Below are 22635 nucleotides of genomic sequence, written 5' to 3'. Positions count from 1 at the left end.
TCTCAATGTTCAGTATAGAATAAAAATTACTAGACATAAGAGGAGCAGGAAAATGTGACCAATAATCAGGAAAAAAGACCACAATAGAAACAGACCTGCAGAAATCTAGGTATTGGAGTGTATGTATAAGGAGTTTAAAATGACTATGATTAGCATGCTAAGGGAAATAGTGAGGGAAATTGACAAAATAGATAAAAAGGTGGGAAATTTTAGAATTTCAGCCAATAATTATAGTATATAAAAAGAATCAAATGGATATCCTAGAACTGCAAAACACAAATACTCAAACAGCTGTCTGAGATAGTAAAAGATATAATTAGTAAATTCACAACTAGTCAATGGACAATATCCAAATTAAGGCATAAAGATAAAAAAAGAATAGAGCGGACACCCAGGACTCCAAGATGGCGTCAGTCGTACCAGTGAAGGAGAAGAAGCTCATGGATGTGAAACCAGGAGAGCTGCCCAGCTGGATACTGATGCGGGATTTCACCCCTAAGGGCATTGCTGGGGCATTTCAAAGAGGTTACGACCGGTATTACAACAAGTATGTCAGTGTGAAGAAAGGGGGCGTTGCTGGGATTTCTACGGTGCTGGCAGCTCATGTGCTTTTCAACTACTGTCGTTGTTACAAGGAGCTCAAACACCAGCGGCTCCGCAAGTACCATTGAATAGGGCCCAGTGTGGAGGCGCTTTCGGCATTCCTGACCATGACCTTTGCCTGGCACCCTTGAATCCTTTCATATTCTAATTCAGAATTAACATCCAATAAAAGATGACTGGTACTTGGAAAAAAAAAAGAATAGAATGAAGAAGAGGAATATGGAAAGCAATCAAAAGATATAAAACCTGTAGTTAAAGTTCCAGAAAGAGAGAAAAAGGTGAGGCAGAAAGAAATGTTTGACTAGATAACAGTTTTTCAAGAATATCCAAAAACTGATGAAAACTGTTAACTCACAGATTTGAGAAGCTCAAAAACTTCAAATAAGATAAAAGCAATCAACAACATAGTCACATTTTATTCAAGCAATTAAAAATTAAAAACAAAGAAAACGTCTTAGAGACAACCAGAAGGAAAAGACCCATTACCTTCAAAAAAGAAACAATAGGACAAATAACTAACTTTTAATTATTGTTATTGGGGTCAGTGGAATCACATCATTAAAGTGATGAGAGGGGGGAAATTACCAATCTATAGCTCCATACCCAGCAAAAATATTCTTCAGTAGTAAATGAGAAAGAAAGACCTTTTTAGATAAACCAAATATGAGAGACTTCATTACAAGCAAATAGACATTCCAAGAAATATTGTAGGAAAATCTTCAGGCTGAAGGTAAATGATCCCTAATGGAAGCAGGAAGAAATAAAAAACACCAGATAGGGTAAATAGACGAGTGAATGTATACAAATATTAACTGTTTAAAGCAATAATAAAACCATCTGGTGGAGTTTATAACATCGTAAAGTAAAAAAAAAAAAAAATAGGTCAACAATAGCACAAAGAGTGGAAGAGCAAAAAAATGTTGTGAAGCTAAAATGTTTCTTTTGTTACTTAGGAAGTGGTAAAAGTACTAACATAGACTTTTAACATCAGTGTTGCGTATTGAAATTTCTAGGATAATTGCTAAAAATAAAACATGAGAATATATATCTAGAAAGCTAGTAGAGGAGAAAACATTAAATAAAAAACACCTGAGGAATCCAAAAAAAGCAGGAAAGCAGGAATAAAGAAATGAATAAATGTGAAAAAGAGAAAACAGAAGGCCAGGAAGTTTCAGTAATCACAATCAAGGTAAAGGAATTAAAAACTCTTTAAAAAATTGAGTGTTTTGCAAAACCTTATCTATATGTCATTTCTAAGAGGTACAAGTTAAATGTAAAATTGCAGCTGGCTTGCAAGTAAACAGATGGGAAAAAGATGCATCATCAAACACTAACAAAGCAAAGTTAATATCACCACATTTATATTAAATAGAATATTTTACTGGAACATAGCAATTGCTTAATAAATTGTTAGCTCAAATTAGTAAAAGAGAAGAAGGTTATAAAAATCTGAAATCAAATGATTTGAAGTTCTATAATTTTAACTTAGAGATAAAATTTTGTACTATTTCTTTCAAGCTGCTTTTCAAAATCTCTACCACAAAAATTTGGTTTTATTTGCTCACGTATATTTTTTAACCGATTATATATTTGTTGACATGTCACATATCACAAAGTAAGTTTCTATTTGTATGTTAAATATTTTCAATTTGGATTCCCTAAAATATACCAGGTACATTTTAAGGGGAGGGCTATGATATGCCAGCATGCTTGAAATTCAGGTAGCTGTGAAAAATCAGAATTTGGAGGTTTAATCCTTAAATTGTTAAATCTTCTATATTATAGACATTGAAACTTAAAAATCTAAGGAGTTTAGATCTCTGCAGGCATCCACTTATTTTGCAAGTGAAAGAAAGGTAGTCCACACAGATAAGGATAAAGTGTAGATCCTTGGCCTCCTGAATCATTGCCCAATATTCTTTTTACCTCAGTATCATGAAGACCTTTCTAAAACTCATTTAACAAGTATTTTGGAGCATTTCTATATAAAAAGCACTGATCTAATCACTAGGTATACAATGAAGGACAAGGCCCTACTAGCCATAGGCTAGTCTAATAAAGAATATAGACATTACATTTTTTTTTAAGATTTTATTTATTTATTTGAGAGAGAGAGAATGAGAGAGAGAGAGCACATGAGAGGGGGGAGGATCAGAGGGAGAAGCAGACTCCCCTCTGAGCGGGGACCCCGATGTGACTTAATCCAGGGACTCCAGGATCATGACCTGAGCTGAAGGCAGTCGCTTAACGGACTGAGCCACCCAGGTGCCCTAGACATTACATTTTTAAAAATTATTATTTCATTAAATATTTAATGAGTACAGTAGCATATCATGAGCTCTTAAAAGAGTGGAATTCAGCCTAGTGTAGTTTTCATGGAAGACTTTCCCAATGAAGGGGATTAGAGTTAACTAGGGAAAGAGGAAAGGGAAAACTATTCCAGGGGGGTAGGAGGAAGTGTGATGACCTGAGATATGAAGGAGTTTGGTGCCATAGGACCTGATAGAAAGCCAATGTATCCAGAGTCCAGAGAATGTGCATGTGGTAGGGAGATTCAGGATGGGAGATATAGCAAGACTTGTAATTAAAGGTATAGAAATCATAGGCCAGATCATGAGGAACCTTATAAAGCTTGCTAAGGATTTTGGAGCATATTTGGAGAACAATTAGGTATCACCAAAGAAAGGGAGAAAAATGTTCAGATTTATGGTGTTGTTTTTTTTTTAAACTCTGATTTTCTTTTTTTAATTTAAATTCAATAGCCAACATATGGTACATCATTAGTTTTTGATGTAGTGTTCAATGAGTCATTAGGTGTGTATAACACCCTGTGTGGGTGATGGGCATTAAGGAGGGCAGATGATGTGATGAAGGCTCTGATTTTCAAACTTGTCTATAAGACTCATGAGGACAAAGATGATATTTTTCTTGTATAACATTGAATTCTCAAATCCTAACACAGGGCCTAGCACATAGACTTTCAATAAATAGTTGATAAAAGGTGGAGGATGGATGGATGCATGCATGGATGGATGCATGCATGGATGGATGGACTAGTATGGGAAATGGATTGAAGCAGATAAAATGGAAGTGGGAACCAGTTCAGATACAGTGAATATCCAGGTAAAATATAATGGTGGCATGGAATAGGAGAAATAGGTGATAGCAGCAAATTTATAGGGTGAAAATGTACAGATTTGAGAAATTTTAAGGAGATAGGTTCAACATAACTTGTTAATGAATCGAGTATCATGGCTTGGAAAGAGGTATTAATGATGATTTCCAGTTTATATTATGAATACCTGAGTGGAGGTGCCATTTATTAAACCATATAGGGATAGATTTAAAGAAATATTGTGGAAGTCCCTAATGTACTTTTCTGCCTTTCTGTAGAGAGTGAAGTAAACATAATTCAATCTCTCTTGGATGGCTGAGGAGTTTACAGGGGCAAAGCATCCTTATTGGGCTCAGCAGGGAATATTGCCCAGGGCTGTAGATAGAGATGCAGAGCAGTAGGCACTAAAGCAGAACCATATGCCAAAAAAAAAAAAAAAGCAGGCTTATTAAATTTATATATTTATTTTGGAGTGAGGTGCTTGTTTTTGATATCAATTTGTTTACTTAACAAATCTGTGTCTTATTCTCATAAATTACTGTATTTCATGATTCTAAGATACAAATATTTTCACAACTTAAATCGCGTTGTGTCTATTCATAGCACCTGCCTGAGACTTACTGTTTGTAGCAACGGCATGCAGAGAGTTTAATTTGGGAATGGGTCTCCAGGACCAGCAGTGAGTATGTGAACAGGGCAGGTGGGAAAGTCAATGCAAGGCAGTGTTATTGCATGGGCATGGCTGTAGGCAATTAGTAATTCATCCTGGACCTTCTGTGTAGAGCCTTATAAAATTTGGCTCAGAACCATCTGCCTGAGGATATTGTGTCTAGCTGGTTGCAGATTGCCCCACAGGGCATGACTGTCCACATCTTTCGTTGCAGGTATACCAGTACCAAGTACAGGCATCCCACACTGCAGTGTCAGAGGAATTCTGGGGCATAAAGCAAGATCGAAGTGCGCCAAAGACTGCACAGAGCTGTTGCATGTGAAGTGGTGCATAAAAGGCCTGTGTAGTTTACGGTCTCATTGCAGTTCTTTCTTTCTTCATGCTATGTGCAATAATAGTGTCTCTTAAAACTGATGCCATCTTAGATTTAATGGAACCTGGTAAAATGTTGACCTTGCAAAGATGAATTTTGTTGAAGTGAGATTTGAATAAATAACATTTGCAAAACTAAATTAAGCCATTGGAGTCTACAAGGCAGTGATCACAATCCTTCTATCTCTTGCATTCATTGGCACCGTACAGATAAATTTCCACATTTGAGAGTTTATCCACTGGTGGAAAATATTTTACCCAAAAAGAACAAGTATAATGATAAAATGGTATGCTATCATATAAACTGGTATAGAGGAAGGGTTTTCATTTTTGTTCTTAAAGAATTGATTCCCTTTTTTCAAGTAAAAACTTTTCCAGAGCCCTAATTATCTGTTTTATAAGAGATAAAAATGGACCAAATGAGACAAAAATGGAGATGAAGCAGGATTTGAGGATTCCAAGACCCCACAGCTAAATTGACTCCTTATCCCCTCTGTGGGGTTTCTGAGGTTTTTCGTAGGGAAACTTAGAGTTCCACCAACAAGATTAGGAACCTGTGATTCACAGGAGACTTGCTTCTCCCAACCCCCAAGGTATTTACTTAGTGTCATTCCACTCTTATTTTAGAAACAATTCTAGCAGATTTGGTAATTTGGTTTCCTAGCTTATAACAGGTTTATCAGCAATAAGTTACATGAAAAAATAGCTATTAAAGGCTGGCATGGTGATTACACAGAGAGGAATCTGGAAGCTAGAATTATAACTGCGAAACTACAAAAAACAGCCTTTAAAAGGGGGACAATATTCGGCTAAATTTAGCATGTGGACAAGGATCCAATCCATGTAAATAGTTTGTGAGGGTGTTGGAGTAATCCGGGAGCATGCAGGAGATAATTTAGGATTATAAGAGCACTTTGATATCCTCTATTCAGTATAATTCTTAAGGTGCTAAAGTGTATAATATAATTTATAACAATTCTCGTCAGAAACAGCTTAAATCAAATAGATTTGATATACAATGTGTCCAGCTTCAGTTAGGTTAGTAGAGCACTTTATTTCTTGAAGTTGTTGAATAAATAAGACATTACTGTGTGCATTAGTATTCTTTCATCACTAAGTAGTAGAATACCCAACTGAAACTGGTATATAGATAAAGAGTGTAGTTGAAACTCAAGAAGTTTCAGGTAGGGTTTGATCTAGTAGCTTACTAATATTACCAAGGATCTGATTTCCTTCTGTTCTCCGATGTGCTTTCCATGTTCCCATAGGTCTGGCCCACTTAATGGCCACAAAAGAGAGGATTGCTTCCTTATTCATGTGCGACAAGGGTGAGGCGGAGAGCAGTGAAGGGAAAGAGAGAGGAGTTATATCTCTTTTGTTAATCATTAAGAGTCCTCAGTTTGATTGGAACAACAGTTTGTGCACCCATCCCTGATGCAATAGCTGTAACAATAGAGATGAGATTATATGAATTGACTTAAGCCAATCAAAGTCTACCTCTTCAGCTAGAGATGATGTTAAGTCCCATGAGCCCCATGGTGACAAACATAGAGAAATAAATGCCTGCAATGTTAACAGACCATATCCACAGCACTGTTTCTCAAGGTAAATATTAACCAACTGGATTCTAAGCTCAGTGAAGTCAGGAGGCATCCCTCTCTTGTCCATTGCTATAGCCCCAGGATGAGGAACAAGGTCTATTATCAGAAGAGCTTAATACTATTTACTTATTTACGAATAAACAAATGGATTTTTTTTCTGTTTAGAGAAATGCACAAGACTTCAATTTAATTTTTCTACTTCTTGATACTCCCTGGTTGCTTGTTCTAGCTTAACAAGAAGCAGGAAGTATCAGGATCAGTTGTCACACAGGGAACATTTTCTCCTAGGATGCTAAGCACTACTTCCAAAACCCAAGAGGATGAAATCAGTTGGAATAAGGCAAGATGAAGTCAATCATTTATTTCCCCAATCATGGATATCAAAAAGAAGAGAGAGGAGGAGAAAGAGAAGGGAAAGGGAGGGGGGAAGGGGAAAGAAAAAGATAAAAAATAAGAAAAAGAAGGAAGCAAAGAAGAAAGGAAGAAAGAAGGAGGGAAAAGGGAAGGAGGGCGGAAGGGAGACAGAAGGGAAGGAAGGGTGTAAAGAAGGAAGGGAGGAAGTTTTAACTAGTATATGTGTCCAGGGCAAAGACACTTGAGATAGTGGTTAGTCTATGACCTGAATTTGCTCTGTATGTGTTTCTTTTCCTGATAGAGTGAACATCAAGCCTAGTCTGAGGCTTTAAAATTGACCAAACAGCTATGAGAATGTAGATAGCAAGTTATAAATCACCCAGTCACTTGGGTGTGGATAAAAATCCTGGGCCAAATACCTGAGTGTCCACTTCATAACAGGGATAATAAGGCTATTTGAAAACATGACCCAGACCCCAAGCTATAGTTGTTGTTGTTGTTGTTTTTTCTAGAGGACTGCCTGACATGTTTATATGCACATATTGGAATTGTATCCAAGGGGGGGGGGGAAACAATTGACTTTCTGACTTTATAGTCTGTCATTGACTTTTAAGGTATTTCATGAAATGAAGTAATAACTTCAAGATCAAGGGCATTTTCCTTTGGGTCTTCATCAATTATTTCACTTTCTCTTGGCAATGGCCTCCGCCCACTTCTTCCGAAATATCACTGGGCTGATGTTGCACTGGAAAAACTTACTCTTTCTCTTTGCCTTCCTGAACGTGTGTTTCATGCATTAAATTGTTTTAATCACTTCAAGTTTTACTAGAGTTTGGCAGTTGGTACTATTGCTGAATTGTGTGTTCCCAATTTAATGTTTTTAGAATGTATTTAAGTAAGTTCCAATGCACTTAGTCATTGCTATTCAAATGAGAGAACCATATTTCAAGGAACAGAGCTCAGGGAGAAAGATGAGGTGAGTAATGAGTAATAAGCAAAACTCATCTATCAAGACACATTGGAGGCTGAAACAGATGGTGAAGAAATGCCCCTGAGTCCATCCCTCCTTGCCCTGAAGGGCCTACCAGTTTTATTTCCAGCAAACATACACCTTGGCTGGCTTCCTCTCATAGCTTCTGGCTGATGTTTCCTATTTTAAGATCTTAGACAAGTGGGAAACTCACTTGTTTCTCAGACTTCAACTCATGAAAGAGCCAGCCCTGTGGGAAAGATAAAGCCCAATCCTAGGAGCCCTGAGCAGGTGCTGACATTTATGGAGGGAGCGTGGGCACCGCACCCATCCTTAGCACTGGTTTCTGTTGAGTGTTAGGAATAGGACAAAGGAGCAGTGGCATTGAGGGCAATATTCAAAGTAGAGAAAGGTTGGCCTCTTCACCCTGCTTTTATTACTCATCCTCCAGGTGCCCAGGGCGCTTGTGGCCCCACGATTGTTCAAGTTCCAAAGCTGAACTTCTCTTTTTGAGAAATTCACTCAGCTTCTGAGCTTCCAAGTCTTCATACATAGACAGGATGATACCAACTTCTTAAGGATGATGTGTGGCTTGCGCAAGATAATGTGCATAGAGAACCTCGCAGAACCAGGCACGGGTTAGTTGTGTTTCTTGCCCAACATTTCCCCTACCCTGGCCTTTCTCTGCAGAATCTGGGGAGCTAACAGTGAGCTTAAGGGTAGGAAGGGCTCTACCACAACTCAATGTATAAGACCTAAAATTTGGAAAGGAACTCCTCAGGCAACTTGGCAGTTTGTTCCAAATCAGCAGTATAGGTCATGCAGAGCAATCCCATTTCTGGGAATTTAACCTAAAGAGACATTCACCGAAGTTTGCAAGATGCACACATAAGGTCCCACATCACATCATTGTTTATAATGACAGGGAATTACAAACCACCTAAATGACCATTATAGGATACTGGTTAAATATAGTATATCCCTATAGTGAAATAGTATTCAACTTTTATTTTTTTAAATTTATTTTTATTTTTAAAAATTTTTATTTATTTATTTGACAGAGAGAGACAGCGAGAGAGGGAACACAAGCAGGGGGAGTGGGAGAGGGAGAAGCAGGCTTCCCACTGAGCAGGGAGCCCGATGCGGGGCTTGATCCCAGGACCCTGGGATCATGACCTGAGCCGAAGGCAGACGCTTAGTGACTGAGCCACCCAGGCGCCCCTAGTATTCAACTTTTAAAAATGATGTAGTAATTCTATTCTTATTGCTATTAACATTTGTCCATGTCACACTGTAAAATAAAAAAATGAGTTTACAAATCACTATGCAACATACGATTGCATATATGAGTATACACAGCTACACTGTAACCATATTTATAACTGTGCAGAATCAGACGGCTACAGGCCACAGAGAACTATCTGGAAGGATGTTAAACAGGATTTTAACACTGTATTATCTCTGAGTAGTGGCATCTAAGTAAACTCTACTTTTTTCTTCGTACTTTTCTACACGGTGTGAATTATTTTAAACAATGGGCCTATGCCATGTTTAATCCAAAACACTAAAACTAGTTGGCCCCTGAAAATTTCTGTGCTAGTTTGAAACCCCGAGCATAGATATTTCTATCTCAATCTGTACTTAACTTTACCTCATCTGCTCATCTCTCTAGTGATATAATTGCCTAAGTAGCTGATGTTTTCCCACTAGACTGGAATCTCTAAAACCAGGTTTTACCTTTACCCCAGTCCCAAGGCCACATACCATTGCAGTAATACTCAATGAATGTTTTCAATGTTTAAATCTAGAAGCCTGGTGATCTGTAAGCTATCCCAAATTCTGACACTGCCTGGCAGTAAGGCTATGATCGACACTTTCTCCTGAGATGGTTCAACCTAAAACAAAACTGGAATGATCGCTGAGGTTCCTGCTATTCCTAATCTTGTGATTCTGAAACCGAACTTGTCCAGTCCTCATAAATCAAGTGAAATCAAAGAAGACAACATACCTAGATCAGCTTTACAGACTCCAAAATGCTATAAAAATGTAATGTGGGATTTAAAATTAAAAAACAAATAAACAATACCAGCAATGATCATAGTGACCCATTGTTTCTTGAGGTTGACATAGAGAAAGCCAATTCTAGTAGGATCTGAATGATTTTCTATTGCCCTGCATCTCTCCCTGCCCTCACCTCTGGGCCTTAATTCCTTGTGGAGTTAACACTGGTACTCACTTTGGGGATTAAAGCAGGACCTGACCTGGATTTGTTCCACATTGCCCATGCCCTAGATTGAAATGTTAAAGGACTTGGAATAAAGAAAAAAAAAAGTTGCATTTTCAGTAACAGCTTCACAGTAACTGGGGAATTAATGTCAACCAGGCACTGATTTCCCAGTGGTTGGGTTTGTAGCAAAAGTCTTCAACTTTTATGTGTGGCCTGTTTGAAGTTGAAAATTGTTGTTAGACTCTCCAAAGTTGTTTGAGGTGTCACTCATCCTTCCCTTTTGTGTTGGGGTGAGGATGTGAAGCACAGCGGCTGGGAATAGTTCTGTGACTACCACCCCCAAGGCAGGTCTCTGCCAGGGCCCAATTGAGCCCATCTCCTAGGGAATTCAAAGCTTTCAGCGCAATGCAGCTCTGCATCCACCTGCAGCCTTATCACCCATTACTCCCTTTCAGGAACTCTTCACTCCAGGAAGAGGGAGGATCTCATGGCCCCATGAATGTGCCATGCAAATGCACATGTCTAGCATTTTTATTCAACGTACACTTCTCCCTCCTAGGATATCGTTCTTTGGAGAGGCAACAGCACAGGATAATAATAATAAATAATGGTACCATTGCAACAATAATAATACCAGCAGCTAATGTCTTATTTAGCCTGGATACAGGTCAAAGCACTTCACATAAGACTTCTTTTGATTGTCTCAATAACCCCATTGGGTAGATATGAATATCTTTATTTTACAGATGAGACAATCAAGGCCCTGCAAGCTTAAATGAATTCACCAAGACCCTACAGCTAATAAGTTGGGATTTCAATCCTTGAGTCTCACTCTGAAACCTGTGCTCTTTGTCATTATCAACACCTCGAAAAGCACAGTTTTGGCAGCAGAGAGACCTGCCTTTGAGTTCTGTCGCTGGCATTTACTCTGTGTAACCTTGATCAGGTATCTTCACCTTAAAGCCAAGTCTCCCTCATTTAAAAAGTAGGGTAAATATGGTTGCCCTTGCAGGGTTGCCGAGAGAACCAGGGTTAATAAATGTCAGATGCCTGACCAATGAATGGTAAACACTATCACTGACCTTGATTCATTTTCATCCTAGCCATTTCTGGAGATTATGCCCTATTGGCTCCTCCATTCTATTTCTGGCTACCTGAGCCCAAAGTGATGGCTTCTTCCTCTTGACTTTGTATTATTCAGCAGAGGTTTTATATTTATCCACTGGACAGACAAAAGGGAGCTGTGAGGAATCCAAAGAACTAAATCTTAGGTGTTCCTCTGCTAATAAGCCTGGAAAAACCACACATCCTAAGATCTGTGGGCCTGAGAGGACTGAGAGACACCAAGTCCCACATAGACATCTACCCATAGGGAGTAGGGTAGCAATTCCATTCATGGACTTTGATGGCAAGGTTTAAATTCCAACTCCTGGGGCGCCGGGGTGGCTCAGTCGTTAAGCATCTGCCTTCAGCTCAGGTCATGATCCCGGGGTCCTGGGATTGAGCCCCGCATCAGGCTCCCTGATCTGTGGGAAGTCTGCTTCTCCCTCTCCCACTCCCCCTGCTTGTGTTCCCTCTCTCGCTCTCTTACCCTGTCAAATAAATAAATAAAATCTTAAAAAATAATAATAAATAAATAAATTCCAACCCCTCCATGCTCTGGGTAAAGCAAATAGCTGTTACTGTAAGATGGTGCACTCAGTGCCCATTTCACTGCCCTACTGGTTTGACATTCTTATTATAGAGGCTGAGAAACTTTTGCTAGAGCTTGCCTAATCTTGCCTAGACTCTGTTGCAGTTAGGGCATCCACACAAGACTTGGAGGCAGCCCTGAGCAATGGGAGGTAGTGACTATGTTCAGGGCAAGCAGATCTTCCTTGTGAAAGAAGCTTCTTTCTTTCTCAGAAAGCTGTGGTACCATTTCTAGTATCCAGTCTCTAGTGTCAGATATACTGATTAATGGGCAATGCAGGCAATGGTGTAAGTGGACCTTTCTCTTGGGTGTGCATACCCAGTTAGTAGTATGCAGATTCTCTGTACCCTCCATACCAAAGCTCTGGCCCTCGAGGAGCTTCTAGAAGCTACATAGTCTCTTTTTATAAACTTGCCTCCTTGAACCAGCTTTAATGGCTTCTGTGTTCTGCCAGCAAGAATCTTGACTGATACGTTACGAGTGTTCTCACAGATAATTCCTTAACTTCTTTGAGCCTCGGTTCCCTCTTCTGCAAAATAGCAATATTAAAAGGCTTGCCTCAAATGAAATGATTCATGCAAAATATTTATCACAATATATGGGACAAATGAGCTCTCACAGAGGATAAACAAGTAAATAGGAAATTAGAATTAAGCGTGATGCATAGCCTGGGGTGGTAGAACTCACACGGAACTTTGAAGTCAAGTCCGAAGGGGGAACACCAAACACAGATTTTCTGGTCAGAAAAGACTTTTTGGAAGAAATGAAACAAAAAAGCAGTGCTTAGCTTGATATCTAAAGTATGAATACAAGATAGCCACACGCAGATGGTATGAGGAAGGAGGAGTGGGGTGTGGCTAGGACTCTTTTAAGAAGAAGAAACAGAATATGTGAAGGCCCATAAAGAGGAGAGAACATGCCTTGCTTGAGGAACTGAGAGAAGTTTACTATGACTGCAGTGGCGAGTGTGAGGAAATGACTGGGAGATGGTGTAGGTAGACCAGATAGTGAACAGCCTGGGAAACAGAGGTGCTTGGAATTCATCCGCCTTCCCCAACATCACTTGAAAACCATTAGTCTGTGGCATTCCTAGTTTTGCTCCCTTAAGCCACCCTTTTGTAGGTATACATAACCGCAATCCAACCAGACGCCATCTTCTGGAGGATGGCGAATACATTTTGTACTTCTCAAGGGTCACTGTCTTGCCTGTGTAGCTTCTCCTCAAATACTTGTCCGTTGTCCTTGGTGTTAAGCAAAGTTTAATTGAGCATGTACTTTTGCATGGAGTATTTTATAAATAGTAAATAGCTTTCTATTTAAGTAAGGACCTCTGGGCTCCATCCAACACATATGGAAAGTTTGTTCCCTTGAACTAGCATGCGTTCTGTGTGGGGAGAGGTGTTTACAAAGTGAAGGACTTAGGACAGGGTCTTTCTCCTTTTTGACTTTTTTTCTTTCCTACTATGACATTAATTATTTTCTAGCCAGTTGAGTTTTTTTTTTTTTTACCTTAGAAATCACACCATAAAGTTGAAAGAGTCAAGTACAAATTTGTTTGTTTGTTTGTTTAAGTAAGCTCTACACCCAACATGATCAAGTCCTCCCCCTCCCAATCCCAGATCAGGAGTCACATGCTCTACCAACTGAGCCAGCCAGGCTCCCCTAAATCTGTTTGTTTGTTTGTTTTTATTTTGTATTTGGATCTTAAGCTTTTGTTTCATAAGATGGTATTTCAGCATTCCAAAGAACACTCTAGCCTAGTTGGGAGTTTCTGATTGCAGGGTGAGGAGCCAGTCTGTAATCACCCTGGTTATTGCCCTGTGGGTTTTGGAAGAAATCCTGGAAGGACTTTGTAGATTCCTGAGGAAGAATTTAGACTGGAATTAAGGGTCATTTGGTGGATACTCATCAGGAATCTAACAAATGCTACCATTTCTTAGGCTAAAGAGGAAACAAAAACCCTTTGGTCTCCAACAGTATGCTAGAGCAAGCTCAGAGCAGCCTATGAAAACTAATGATTAAGTATTCAGAACTTGTTCAAGCCTTTGTCAAATGATTGGTAGCTTAAAATCATCCACAGTGGGAGCATTTACACCATGGGAATTGGCAAATGTTACAAATCAGGGCCTCTTCCTTCTCGAAGCTGGTTTATCAGCACACCACTGGGTCTAACCCATCTTGAGGAGTAATATTTTGTATATCCAAGTAAAAAGCCTGACTTGAAAGCACTGGGAGAAGCTGTATGAAGGCTAAATTCCATATGAGCAAGAACCATGTGTATTTTCTTGGAGAATATATTCCAGGACAGTGGACGGCATAGGGCCTGGCATGTAGTCAGGGTTCAGTAAACACCTGTTGAAAAGATGCAGTACTGGTGGGCTGAGGAGCACCTCTGCAGCAGCTTCACATCAGCCCAGTCCCCCACAGGAATCCTTCCTGAACCACACATCCTCTAGAGTCACTCAGGAAGCTGGGTTGTCATATTGCTTGCGTTATTGTACTTTTTAAAGACAATTCTAATGCTATCCGTATACTCCGCAACCACAGTAGACTAAAGCTCTCAAAGGCAGGATTTGTCCGATTCATTACTTTTAACATTGATGGTGCTCAATAAACTTATTTTTAAACAAAAGAAAAATATGTGAATAAGAGTCTCGTAAGAGGATACCACACTTCATGGTATTTGATGGACTTTGCTTTATTGATACCATGGCATCCCTGTGAATAGGCAGAAATTATCCTTCTGAGCTGCTAAAACAGTGCCTGGCATGTGGGGGCACTAAATATTTGCTGAATTAATTATTAATGAATCATATCATTTTACAGATGAAAAACAAGCTTGTGAAAGTTACTCGACATTCAGTTTTAGTTTCTATCATTTCTGTTTACACTATGTTGCCTCTATTAATAGTCTCTTAACTTTGAAACATCCTTTATTGTGTATCCTCTCACTTATCAGCCCTATCAGATGGGCAAGTATTTCCACTCATGTTTTTTTTTAATTTTTTATTGTTATGTTAATCACCATACATTGCATCATTAGTTTTTGATGTAGTGTTCCATGATTCATTGTTTGTGCATAACACACAGTGCTCCACGCAGAATGTGCCCTCTTTAATACCCATCACCAGGCTAACCCATCCCCCCACCCCCCTCCCCTCTAGAACCCTCAGTTTGTTTTTCAGAGTCCATCGTCTCTCATGGTTCATCTCCCCCTCCGACTTACTCCCCTTCATTCTTCCCCTCCTGCTATGTTCTTCTTCTTTTTTTTCTTAACATATATTGCATTATTTGTTTCAGAGGTACAGATCTGTGATTCAACAGTCTTGCACAATTCACAGCACTCACCATAGCACATACCCTCCCCAATGTCTATCACCCAGCCACTGCATCCATTCATGTTTTAGGGGGTGGTAATACTATGGCACAGAAAGTTTTAGTAACATGCTTGAGGTCACAGAGGGATTTGGAGGGTAAATCTAGTATAAAATCTACCTTGTCCAAGGATTCTGAAGCTAGGCTGTATATTGTATAAGACTGCATTGTACTTTACTTGCCTGTTCATTCCTTCAGAGGGAGAGTGATTGATGAAAACAGGCTAATGAAAAGCACTGTACCAAAGCACATTCAGAAATACCTCTGAAATATCGTCACAAATCCCCCAAGTTTGTTTCTCTTGCTTGAGACACCTTGAAACATGCTGATGATAATAAAATTTGTGCTTTGCCACTTAGTCTACTGAAGATTCAAGTTGAAGTTTCAAATATAATATTACAGGAAATTACCCACTTTTTCTTTTGTGAATGGAATTTTGATTTCTTTTAGTCATCTGAGAAGGTCCTGATTTTCCATGAATATGGAAATTCCATGATTTTTCTTTCCCTAGGACTCTAGCATTTCAAAATGGCCACAAGACTCCTGTATGAATTATGAAAAGGACACAGAATTAAGCATGATGACTTTTAAATTTATGTTGTAAAATCCAGTGTTATTCCCAGCGCAGTGCCTCATTTCCGATGAAAAGCATGCTGCCAACTTCCCACTTCTTCTATGGACGATATCACCACTCGTTTTATTAAAGCCACCAGACACTCATGGAAACATGTATGATGTCGTTTTTTAATGTGGGGGAAAGAATTTTGGAAGTGGGAGCTAGTTAACATTTCTAAAACATGTTTTTTTATTCTTGCCTTTCCCTTTTGACCTTCCTGAGGATGCATGTGGGTGTTAAATTGTTACCAAAGGGAGTGGCCGTTGTAACTACAACGGGATCCACACACACAAAGACACACTTTCCCACACAGAGGACTTGGCTCTGTTACACGTTAATGGAATGCTGAATGGAAAAGATGCAGGGTGTTTTTGATCTGCAGAGAAATGCAGCCAGTATAGTGTCCATCATTTTTTTTTTTTTAAACAGCCAGATTAACATTTGGAAGGCAATGTGTGTGAGGGAGTGGGTGTCATAGGCAAATAATTTTCCTCTCTTTTAAAAATTATAAACACAATATAGTCTGTTTATAAGCATTTAAATAATAAAGAGGAATATAAAGTGAAAAGTAGAAGCCTCTCTTTCCCCCCACCCATCTCATCTCACTCCCACATGTAACCATTAAATAGTTTGATGTTTGTCTGAGCAGAATTTTTCTCTATTAATTCAAGATCCACATACTGAGATTCTACAGTTTGTGTTAGTCATCTCATTCGAGGGTGAGAGTTTGGTATAAAAATGTATCTTTATATGTACTGTCCTACAACTTGCTTTTTTTTTCATTTAAAAAATGTATTCTGGCTATTTTTTTTTCTGTTAGAGTAGACTTCTAAACTTAGGCCATTCTTTTCACGGCGTATATAACGTTTCATTGTATTGACTGTGCCTTATTATTATTATTATTTAACTGATCCTATATTGATTTGTATTTGGATTGCTTCCGGGGTTGTCCACAATTACTCACAGTGTCTCCTTGGATCTTTGTCTTTACACATTAGGGTTGTATTTCTCTAAGGCTGATATCTGGAGCAGAATTTTTAGAGGGACCAGACTATGAATACCTGTAATGCCAGGGGGAAATGTCTCTATTTAAAAAAAAAAGAAAGAATTTTCACTGAGCAACACATGGCAAGACTCAGCTGCATACAACACAAGACTGGTTCCAAGATTTGTTCCTGTTGTAGTGTTCTCAGTACTGGCAACTCACTAGATTCACTTGGGCGAGAAGACTTTTTGAAACAACCAATCGTTAGCCGCCACCCTGACAAATTACATCAGAATCTCCGGTGTTAGAGTTCAGGTATCTGTATGTATTTTTTAAAGCTCCTTAAGCCAGATTGGGAGCCATTGCTCTAGTGATGGTCTAGTGTTGGTGCCTTCAATATAGCATGCATGTGCCATTTCTATTGTTGTTCTATCCCTAAGTATCTAAATATATGTATTATGTATTAAATGTTCGAGCTTATACAGGTATGTATGTACACACATACCATGTATGTTCTATGCAGTTGGAGTAATAAGATTTTTCTGCCTTTTGCTTGGTCTTTGGTACATTTGGCCACAACTGCTACCAGCTAGCCCAGAAACATAGTATGTGTCATGTACAGTTCTGCATATAAACAAGGATCAGGAGGATGATCAAAGAGACAAATGGGAACTTTAATGGGGGAATGGTGAGAAGTCCTAGATGTGATTAAAAAGAAGATAAAAGGGCTATTAAGCAACTGTGCAGAGTAATTTTTAGACTGAAAAATTGTAGAAAGTCCTATATAAACAGAATCCATAGAGGGCATTAACTACCAAGGTGAATGACCCTTTGTCGTCTTCTGTATTTCTTCATCTTACGGAGTTTGGTTGGCAGATGGTGGAAGGATGCAGGGTATCTGAATAAGTGTGTATGGAGGGAGAGTTGTCTTGTACTGGACAGGGGCTGTTACTTAAAAACACCATACATTTATAGTATAGTTTGCAATACATGAATTGCATTCATATACATTATTTTATGTGACCCTCACCTCAGTCTTGGAGAGAAGATGATGGTATCTCCATCATTCAGAAGAAACTGAGGCCGAGAAAGAAGGGATGAGACCAAGTTCATAATACTAGCACATGGGAGAACTGGAGCAACATTGTACTTTAAATTTATGCCTCAGTGGAACTAGTACCTAGGCTTTCTGATTCCTAGTCTATGTTCTTTATGAAAACACACAAGTGTCAGCATTGGTCGAGACTGTGGCAATTAGCTCTGCCTAAATGCATTCAAAATGAAAATGTTTAAGACACTGTTTGAGAAAAAAAAAATCTTGGGCCAGATTTAATAGATAGGCTTTCAATTGGTGACCATAATTTTAGAAAATCTAGATTTTGTATAATAAAAAACTAGAGGAAGAATCTGCCTTAGAATTTGACAGCAACATTTGCTAAACATTCAAGTAAGAAGATATTGGAAGCTGGTTATAAACATAGATAAATGTGGTCTGATGTGGACACCTTCTAGAATCTTTTCCTTTTTGTGTTTCAAAAATATGTATTAAAACACTAATTTGTAATGCCACTGCCTTCCAATCTTCTTTTGTTAGAAGACCCTGACATTGCTAAGCATGGTTTTGCCAATCCTGGTAATTTTTAGGAACATAACTTCCATGGTGGTCCAGGGATTGCTATTTTGTTGCCTAGAGAGGGAACACATTATGACCTGTTTCCTCATAAGTTTGGATCGTTTATCCCGTTAGTCAGTAGTCATCTTTTTTTTTTTTTAAGATTTTATTTATTTGAGAGAGAGAGAATGAGAGACAGAGAGCACGAGGGGGGAGGGTCAGAGGGAGAAGCAGACTCCCCGCCGAGCAGGGAGCCCGATGTGGGACTCGATCCCGGGACTCCGGGATCATGACCCGAGCCGAAGGCAGTTGCTTAACCAACTGAGCTACCCAGGTGCCCTAGTCAGTAGTCATCTTGCTGAGAATGCACAGGGCAGTGCGTTGGGATGAGGGACCAGTAATTGGGACCAGTAATTGGGGAAGAGAATGCACATGGCAGTGCGTTGGGATGAGGGACCAGTAATTGGGGAAGTTCTGGGGTTGAGGGGTTGGGTGCAGATTGAGGTTGGAAATAGGAGGGAGAGTCAAATGAAGGCAAGGATGCCAAAATCAAGGCAGAGAATGGGCAAGGCCAGTGGGCACAGCCCCGGCCCCAGCCTGAACTCTGAAGCTGAATTATTTTAACCTTATACATCAAAGAGGCATTTCATTTTTTTTTCTTTAGCATTTTTTTCTGTTGATTTTCTCAACCATCTTGTGAATTCAGTGGAGAAGGTAGTCTTGGCTCTAATGTCGAGATTAACAGCAGCAGAAAATGGTTCAATAAACTGCCCTAGTACAACATTAATACTACAGCAGAGACCATAACTCATGATTCTGTACATAGTTTTTGTCTCTGCATCTCGTACTTCCTATTTCAAAACTGGATGGGGGCTGGCCCTGTGGTGGAGTCCATCTGGCCACAGACTCTTTAATAAACAGAAGGACTTGTCTCGAAGGCTCACATTTGGGGCACCAAGAGGAAGAGGAAGGTGAAAAGGAAATTGGTGGGTGAAAAGTAAAATGACAGATGGCTGAAGTTTTCTGTATGAGAAGAGAGATTTAATTTCTCCCCAGACTGCTAGGGAAGGGAGGAGGGGGTAAGATATCACTGTGGGTGTGGGTGTGGACTATGGACATGAATCCCATATTATGTTGTTAAGCAAAGCTGTTTATAATCTTTGAGGCTGTTTTAGGAATGGGATCCATGTCAGAATGCTAAAAGCGAATAAACATTTTAACATTTTTTTTAAAACAGCGAATTCTGGGAACTATAGATAGGAACTTAATTTTAACCACACTTGACCAAAATTCTAGGAGAGGCTGTTGACTAGAGGAACTTTGGAGCCTGAGCAAAGAATGTGGTGAATTATAAGAGCAAACATGGGTTCACTAAGAAGGAAGCAGACAAGACTAACTTATTTCCTTAAAAAATAAAAAGATATGACCACGTTAATAGACCATGGGGCACAAATCAAGTTGATCGGAATTTTAGTCGGGTTTTGTCAGGATTTCCTTTTTGAAAAATTGGTGGACTACATACCAAATATTAATTCTGATACATTTTAAACTTGTTGAATAATTAGTGGTTTGGGATTAGTGACCATGAATTTGAATTCCATCGTACTTTGGGCTTTGGACAAGCCACTACACTACATCAATTGTGAAGCCCAAATGTGCAGTCACTTAGTACATTCCAATACTATTCAAGTGAAAATTACCCTGGTCAACCTAGGGGAGGGTCTCTGTTGGCATGCCACTTGATTCTACCATTGATTTGCTTCCATTGAACATGTTAGCTAGTATTTCCCTAAGTAAGTGCTTATGAAATTTTCAGATGCAGAAAACTTGAGGAGACTATTGATATGACATTATAAAGAATTGATTTAGCAAAAATCATTCATAAGAATTTTAAATAAGACGGGGCCCCTGGGTGGCTCAGTCGTTAAGCGTCTGCCATTGGCTCAGGTCGTGATCCCAGCGTCCTGGCATCCAGCCCCGCATCGGGCTCCCTGCCCAGCGGGAAGCCTGCTTCTCCCTCTCCCACTTCCCCTGCTTGTGTTCACCCTCTCACTGCGTCTCTCTCTGTCAAAAAAAAAAAAAAAAAAAAAGAATTTTAAATAAGAAAATAAATGAGAAAATGAAAAGAAATGCATGTCTGGGGGGTAAGGTGGAAGAAATGAGACTCCCCATACTTTCCCTCCATGTGGAGTGAGGGAAGACAGGTGTTGTGGGGCTTTCAGGTCATCCAGCCATCCTTAGGTGGCCCAGGGTGCCTTAAAGCAGAAATCTCCGCAGGCACATTCAGCTTAAGAGCAGCAGTCTGATTTTGGGAAAAGAGATGTTTGGGGAGAAAGCCACATTGTGGTGAAAAAAAAAGCTGTAAAGAACGAAAGAGTGTAGGAAGTTGGAAAGAAGAACAGATTTTAGCAGGTGTCCTGAGTCAGACACTTCGGAAAGGAAGAGATTAACTGCACAGAACTTTTTTTTGCCCGAGAGAGAGAGAGAGCTCGCACACGCAAGTGAGCGCATGTTGTGGGGGGATGGACAGAGGGAGGGGAGAGAGATAATCTTGAGCAGGCTCCATGTTCATTGTGGAGCCCAAGGCAGGGCTCGATCTCACAATCCTTTCTTTCTTTTCTTTTTAAGATTTTTTTTTATTTATTTGAGAAAAAGAGAGCGAGAGAACAAGCACAAGTGGGTGGAGGGCAGAAGGAAAAGAAGACACCCCGCTGAGCAGGGAGCCCAATGCGGGGCTCAATCCCAGGACCCTGGGATCATGACCTGAGCCGAAAGCAGACGCTTAACCAACTGAGCCACCCAGGCGCCCCAACTGAAGAGAACTTTTGAGAAGCATTTTAAATGCTACTCCCTTTAAAGAAGAAACTCACAGTTAAGAAGTTTATATTATTTCTCAAGATTTTTGGAGTTAAACAGTTGTTATCTTTGAATGCACACAGAACAGACTGGGCCATGTAGAGTCTCAGTTATAGCTAGTTTAAATTATTACTGCAGGTAGCAAAACTAACTTTCACCATGATATAAAAAGGGAAGAACCTCAGGATTTCATCCTGCCCTCTTGTTTTCTCATCTTATCTCTTTTTCTTGGATAATCTCCTGAATTTCCATGAGCTTAGCTACCAAGAAATATACCAATGACTATTAGCTTCATTGCTGTACCCCAAACCTGTCGTCTGTGTTCCAGCTGTTCCAGCTTAGAATTCTGACAGCTGGAGAGTTGGAGTTCATTAACACTTCAACTTCCACTCCTGCCGTAAGGAAAACAATGATTCTTCATGCACCTGGAGGAGAAGCCTGTAGAAAAAGAAGCACTCAGTTTTCTTAACTGCAAAATGGGAAGCCTCAGTAATGAGATCTCTAAGGCTCTTTTCAACTATAACATTCTATGAAAAAATGGGATAGCCTTGTTCTTCATTGTTCTAAAAAGACCAGGGTAAAGGTTACCAGGAGGTAGATTTAGAGGTCAGATTAAAGTGTAGAACTTTTCCAGTAGGACTGCCTCTGTAGATAGTGAGGCAATTAATTCAGACCAACTATGGGAATACTGTGGGATGGATTTCTGCCTACAAAGATTATATAGATGACTCTTGATGTCCTTTTTAACCCTGAAAATTATATATATATATATATATATATATACACACATATGTAATATAGATTTTATATGTATATGAATTATGTATATATTCATACACATATATGTTTTATATATATAATTTAAGTTATATGTAATTTAAGCATTTCTTCACACTGTTATAATTATGAACATTTCTCATATGGACTCATCCCACCTATATGGTAAATTTTATAAATTCCTATTTATTTTGTTGCTTTTTCTTCCCTTTCTGCAATTAAAAATTATACTTACTATAGGGGCGCCTGGGTGGCCCACTATGTTAAGCATGTGACTTTTGGTTTTGGCTCATGCCGTGATCTCAGGGTGGTGAGATTGAACCCTCTGTCCTGCTCTGCGCTCAGTGTGAAGTCTGCTTGACATTTTCTCTCCCTCTCCCTCTGCCCCTTCCACTTGTGCCTTCACTCTCTCTCTCTAAAATAAATGAATAAGACTTTTTAAAAAAAATTATATTTGCTATATATTCCACCAACTTAGACCTCTTAGGTTACTTCATTTCTGAATATTTTTATAATTGTACACAATAAGGTAGTTCGTTTTATTAACTATATCCCCTCTGTATCCCCTCTAAAAAGTTACTAATGGTGTTGATAATGCAGTTCCTACTGTAGCCAACTTTGGTACTATGAAAAGTAAGGACATGATGCTAACCAGTCCAAGCCTGTCCCAACTAACCTTGGTCACAGGGTCTCATTAATCACTATATTTTCCATAGCAACAAAATTGCACATTCAATAAAAAGCAATTGCTCTTAGCAAGAGTGAAACCCCAAGAGATGGAGCAGGAGAGCATTATTTTTTATAATAGC

The 22635-nt window shown here is 39.3% G+C and overlaps 1 protein-coding gene across 2 annotated transcripts; it reads left to right on the top strand.

Moving 5' to 3' along the window:
* The first annotated feature begins 395 nt into the window (after positions 1 to 395).
* On the top strand, positions 396 to 671 carry LOC114211833 (ATP synthase F(0) complex subunit f, mitochondrial-like). 2 transcript variants are annotated; one of them, XM_028106484.1, is made up of 2 exons: positions 405 to 525; positions 643 to 671. In XM_028106484.1, exons 1-2 carry the CDS (start codon positions 405 to 407, stop codon positions 669 to 671), a joined length of 150 nt encoding a protein of 49 aa, XP_027962285.1. The 2 variants fall into 2 exon arrangements, with proteins under 2 accessions (XP_027962284.1, XP_027962285.1); XM_028106483.2 differs by having other exon boundaries at positions 396 to 671.
* Positions 672 to 22635: the final 21964 nt, after the last annotated feature.

The sequence above is a fragment of the Eumetopias jubatus genome, unplaced genomic scaffold (genome assembly GCF_037043125.1).
Source record: "Eumetopias jubatus isolate StellerSeaLion01/CBP00866 unplaced genomic scaffold, mEumJub1_p1.0 scaffold_5, whole genome shotgun sequence".
NCBI lineage: Eukaryota > Metazoa > Chordata > Mammalia > Carnivora > Otariidae > Eumetopias > Eumetopias jubatus.
This window is presented reverse-complemented; position numbering and strand designations above follow the sequence as displayed.

Excerpts from the sequence above, each read along its gene's own strand:
- LOC114211833 (XM_028106483.2), top strand. The coding sequence starts at position 405 with ATGGCGTCAGTCGTACCAGTGAAGGAGAAGAAGCTCATGGATGTGAAA.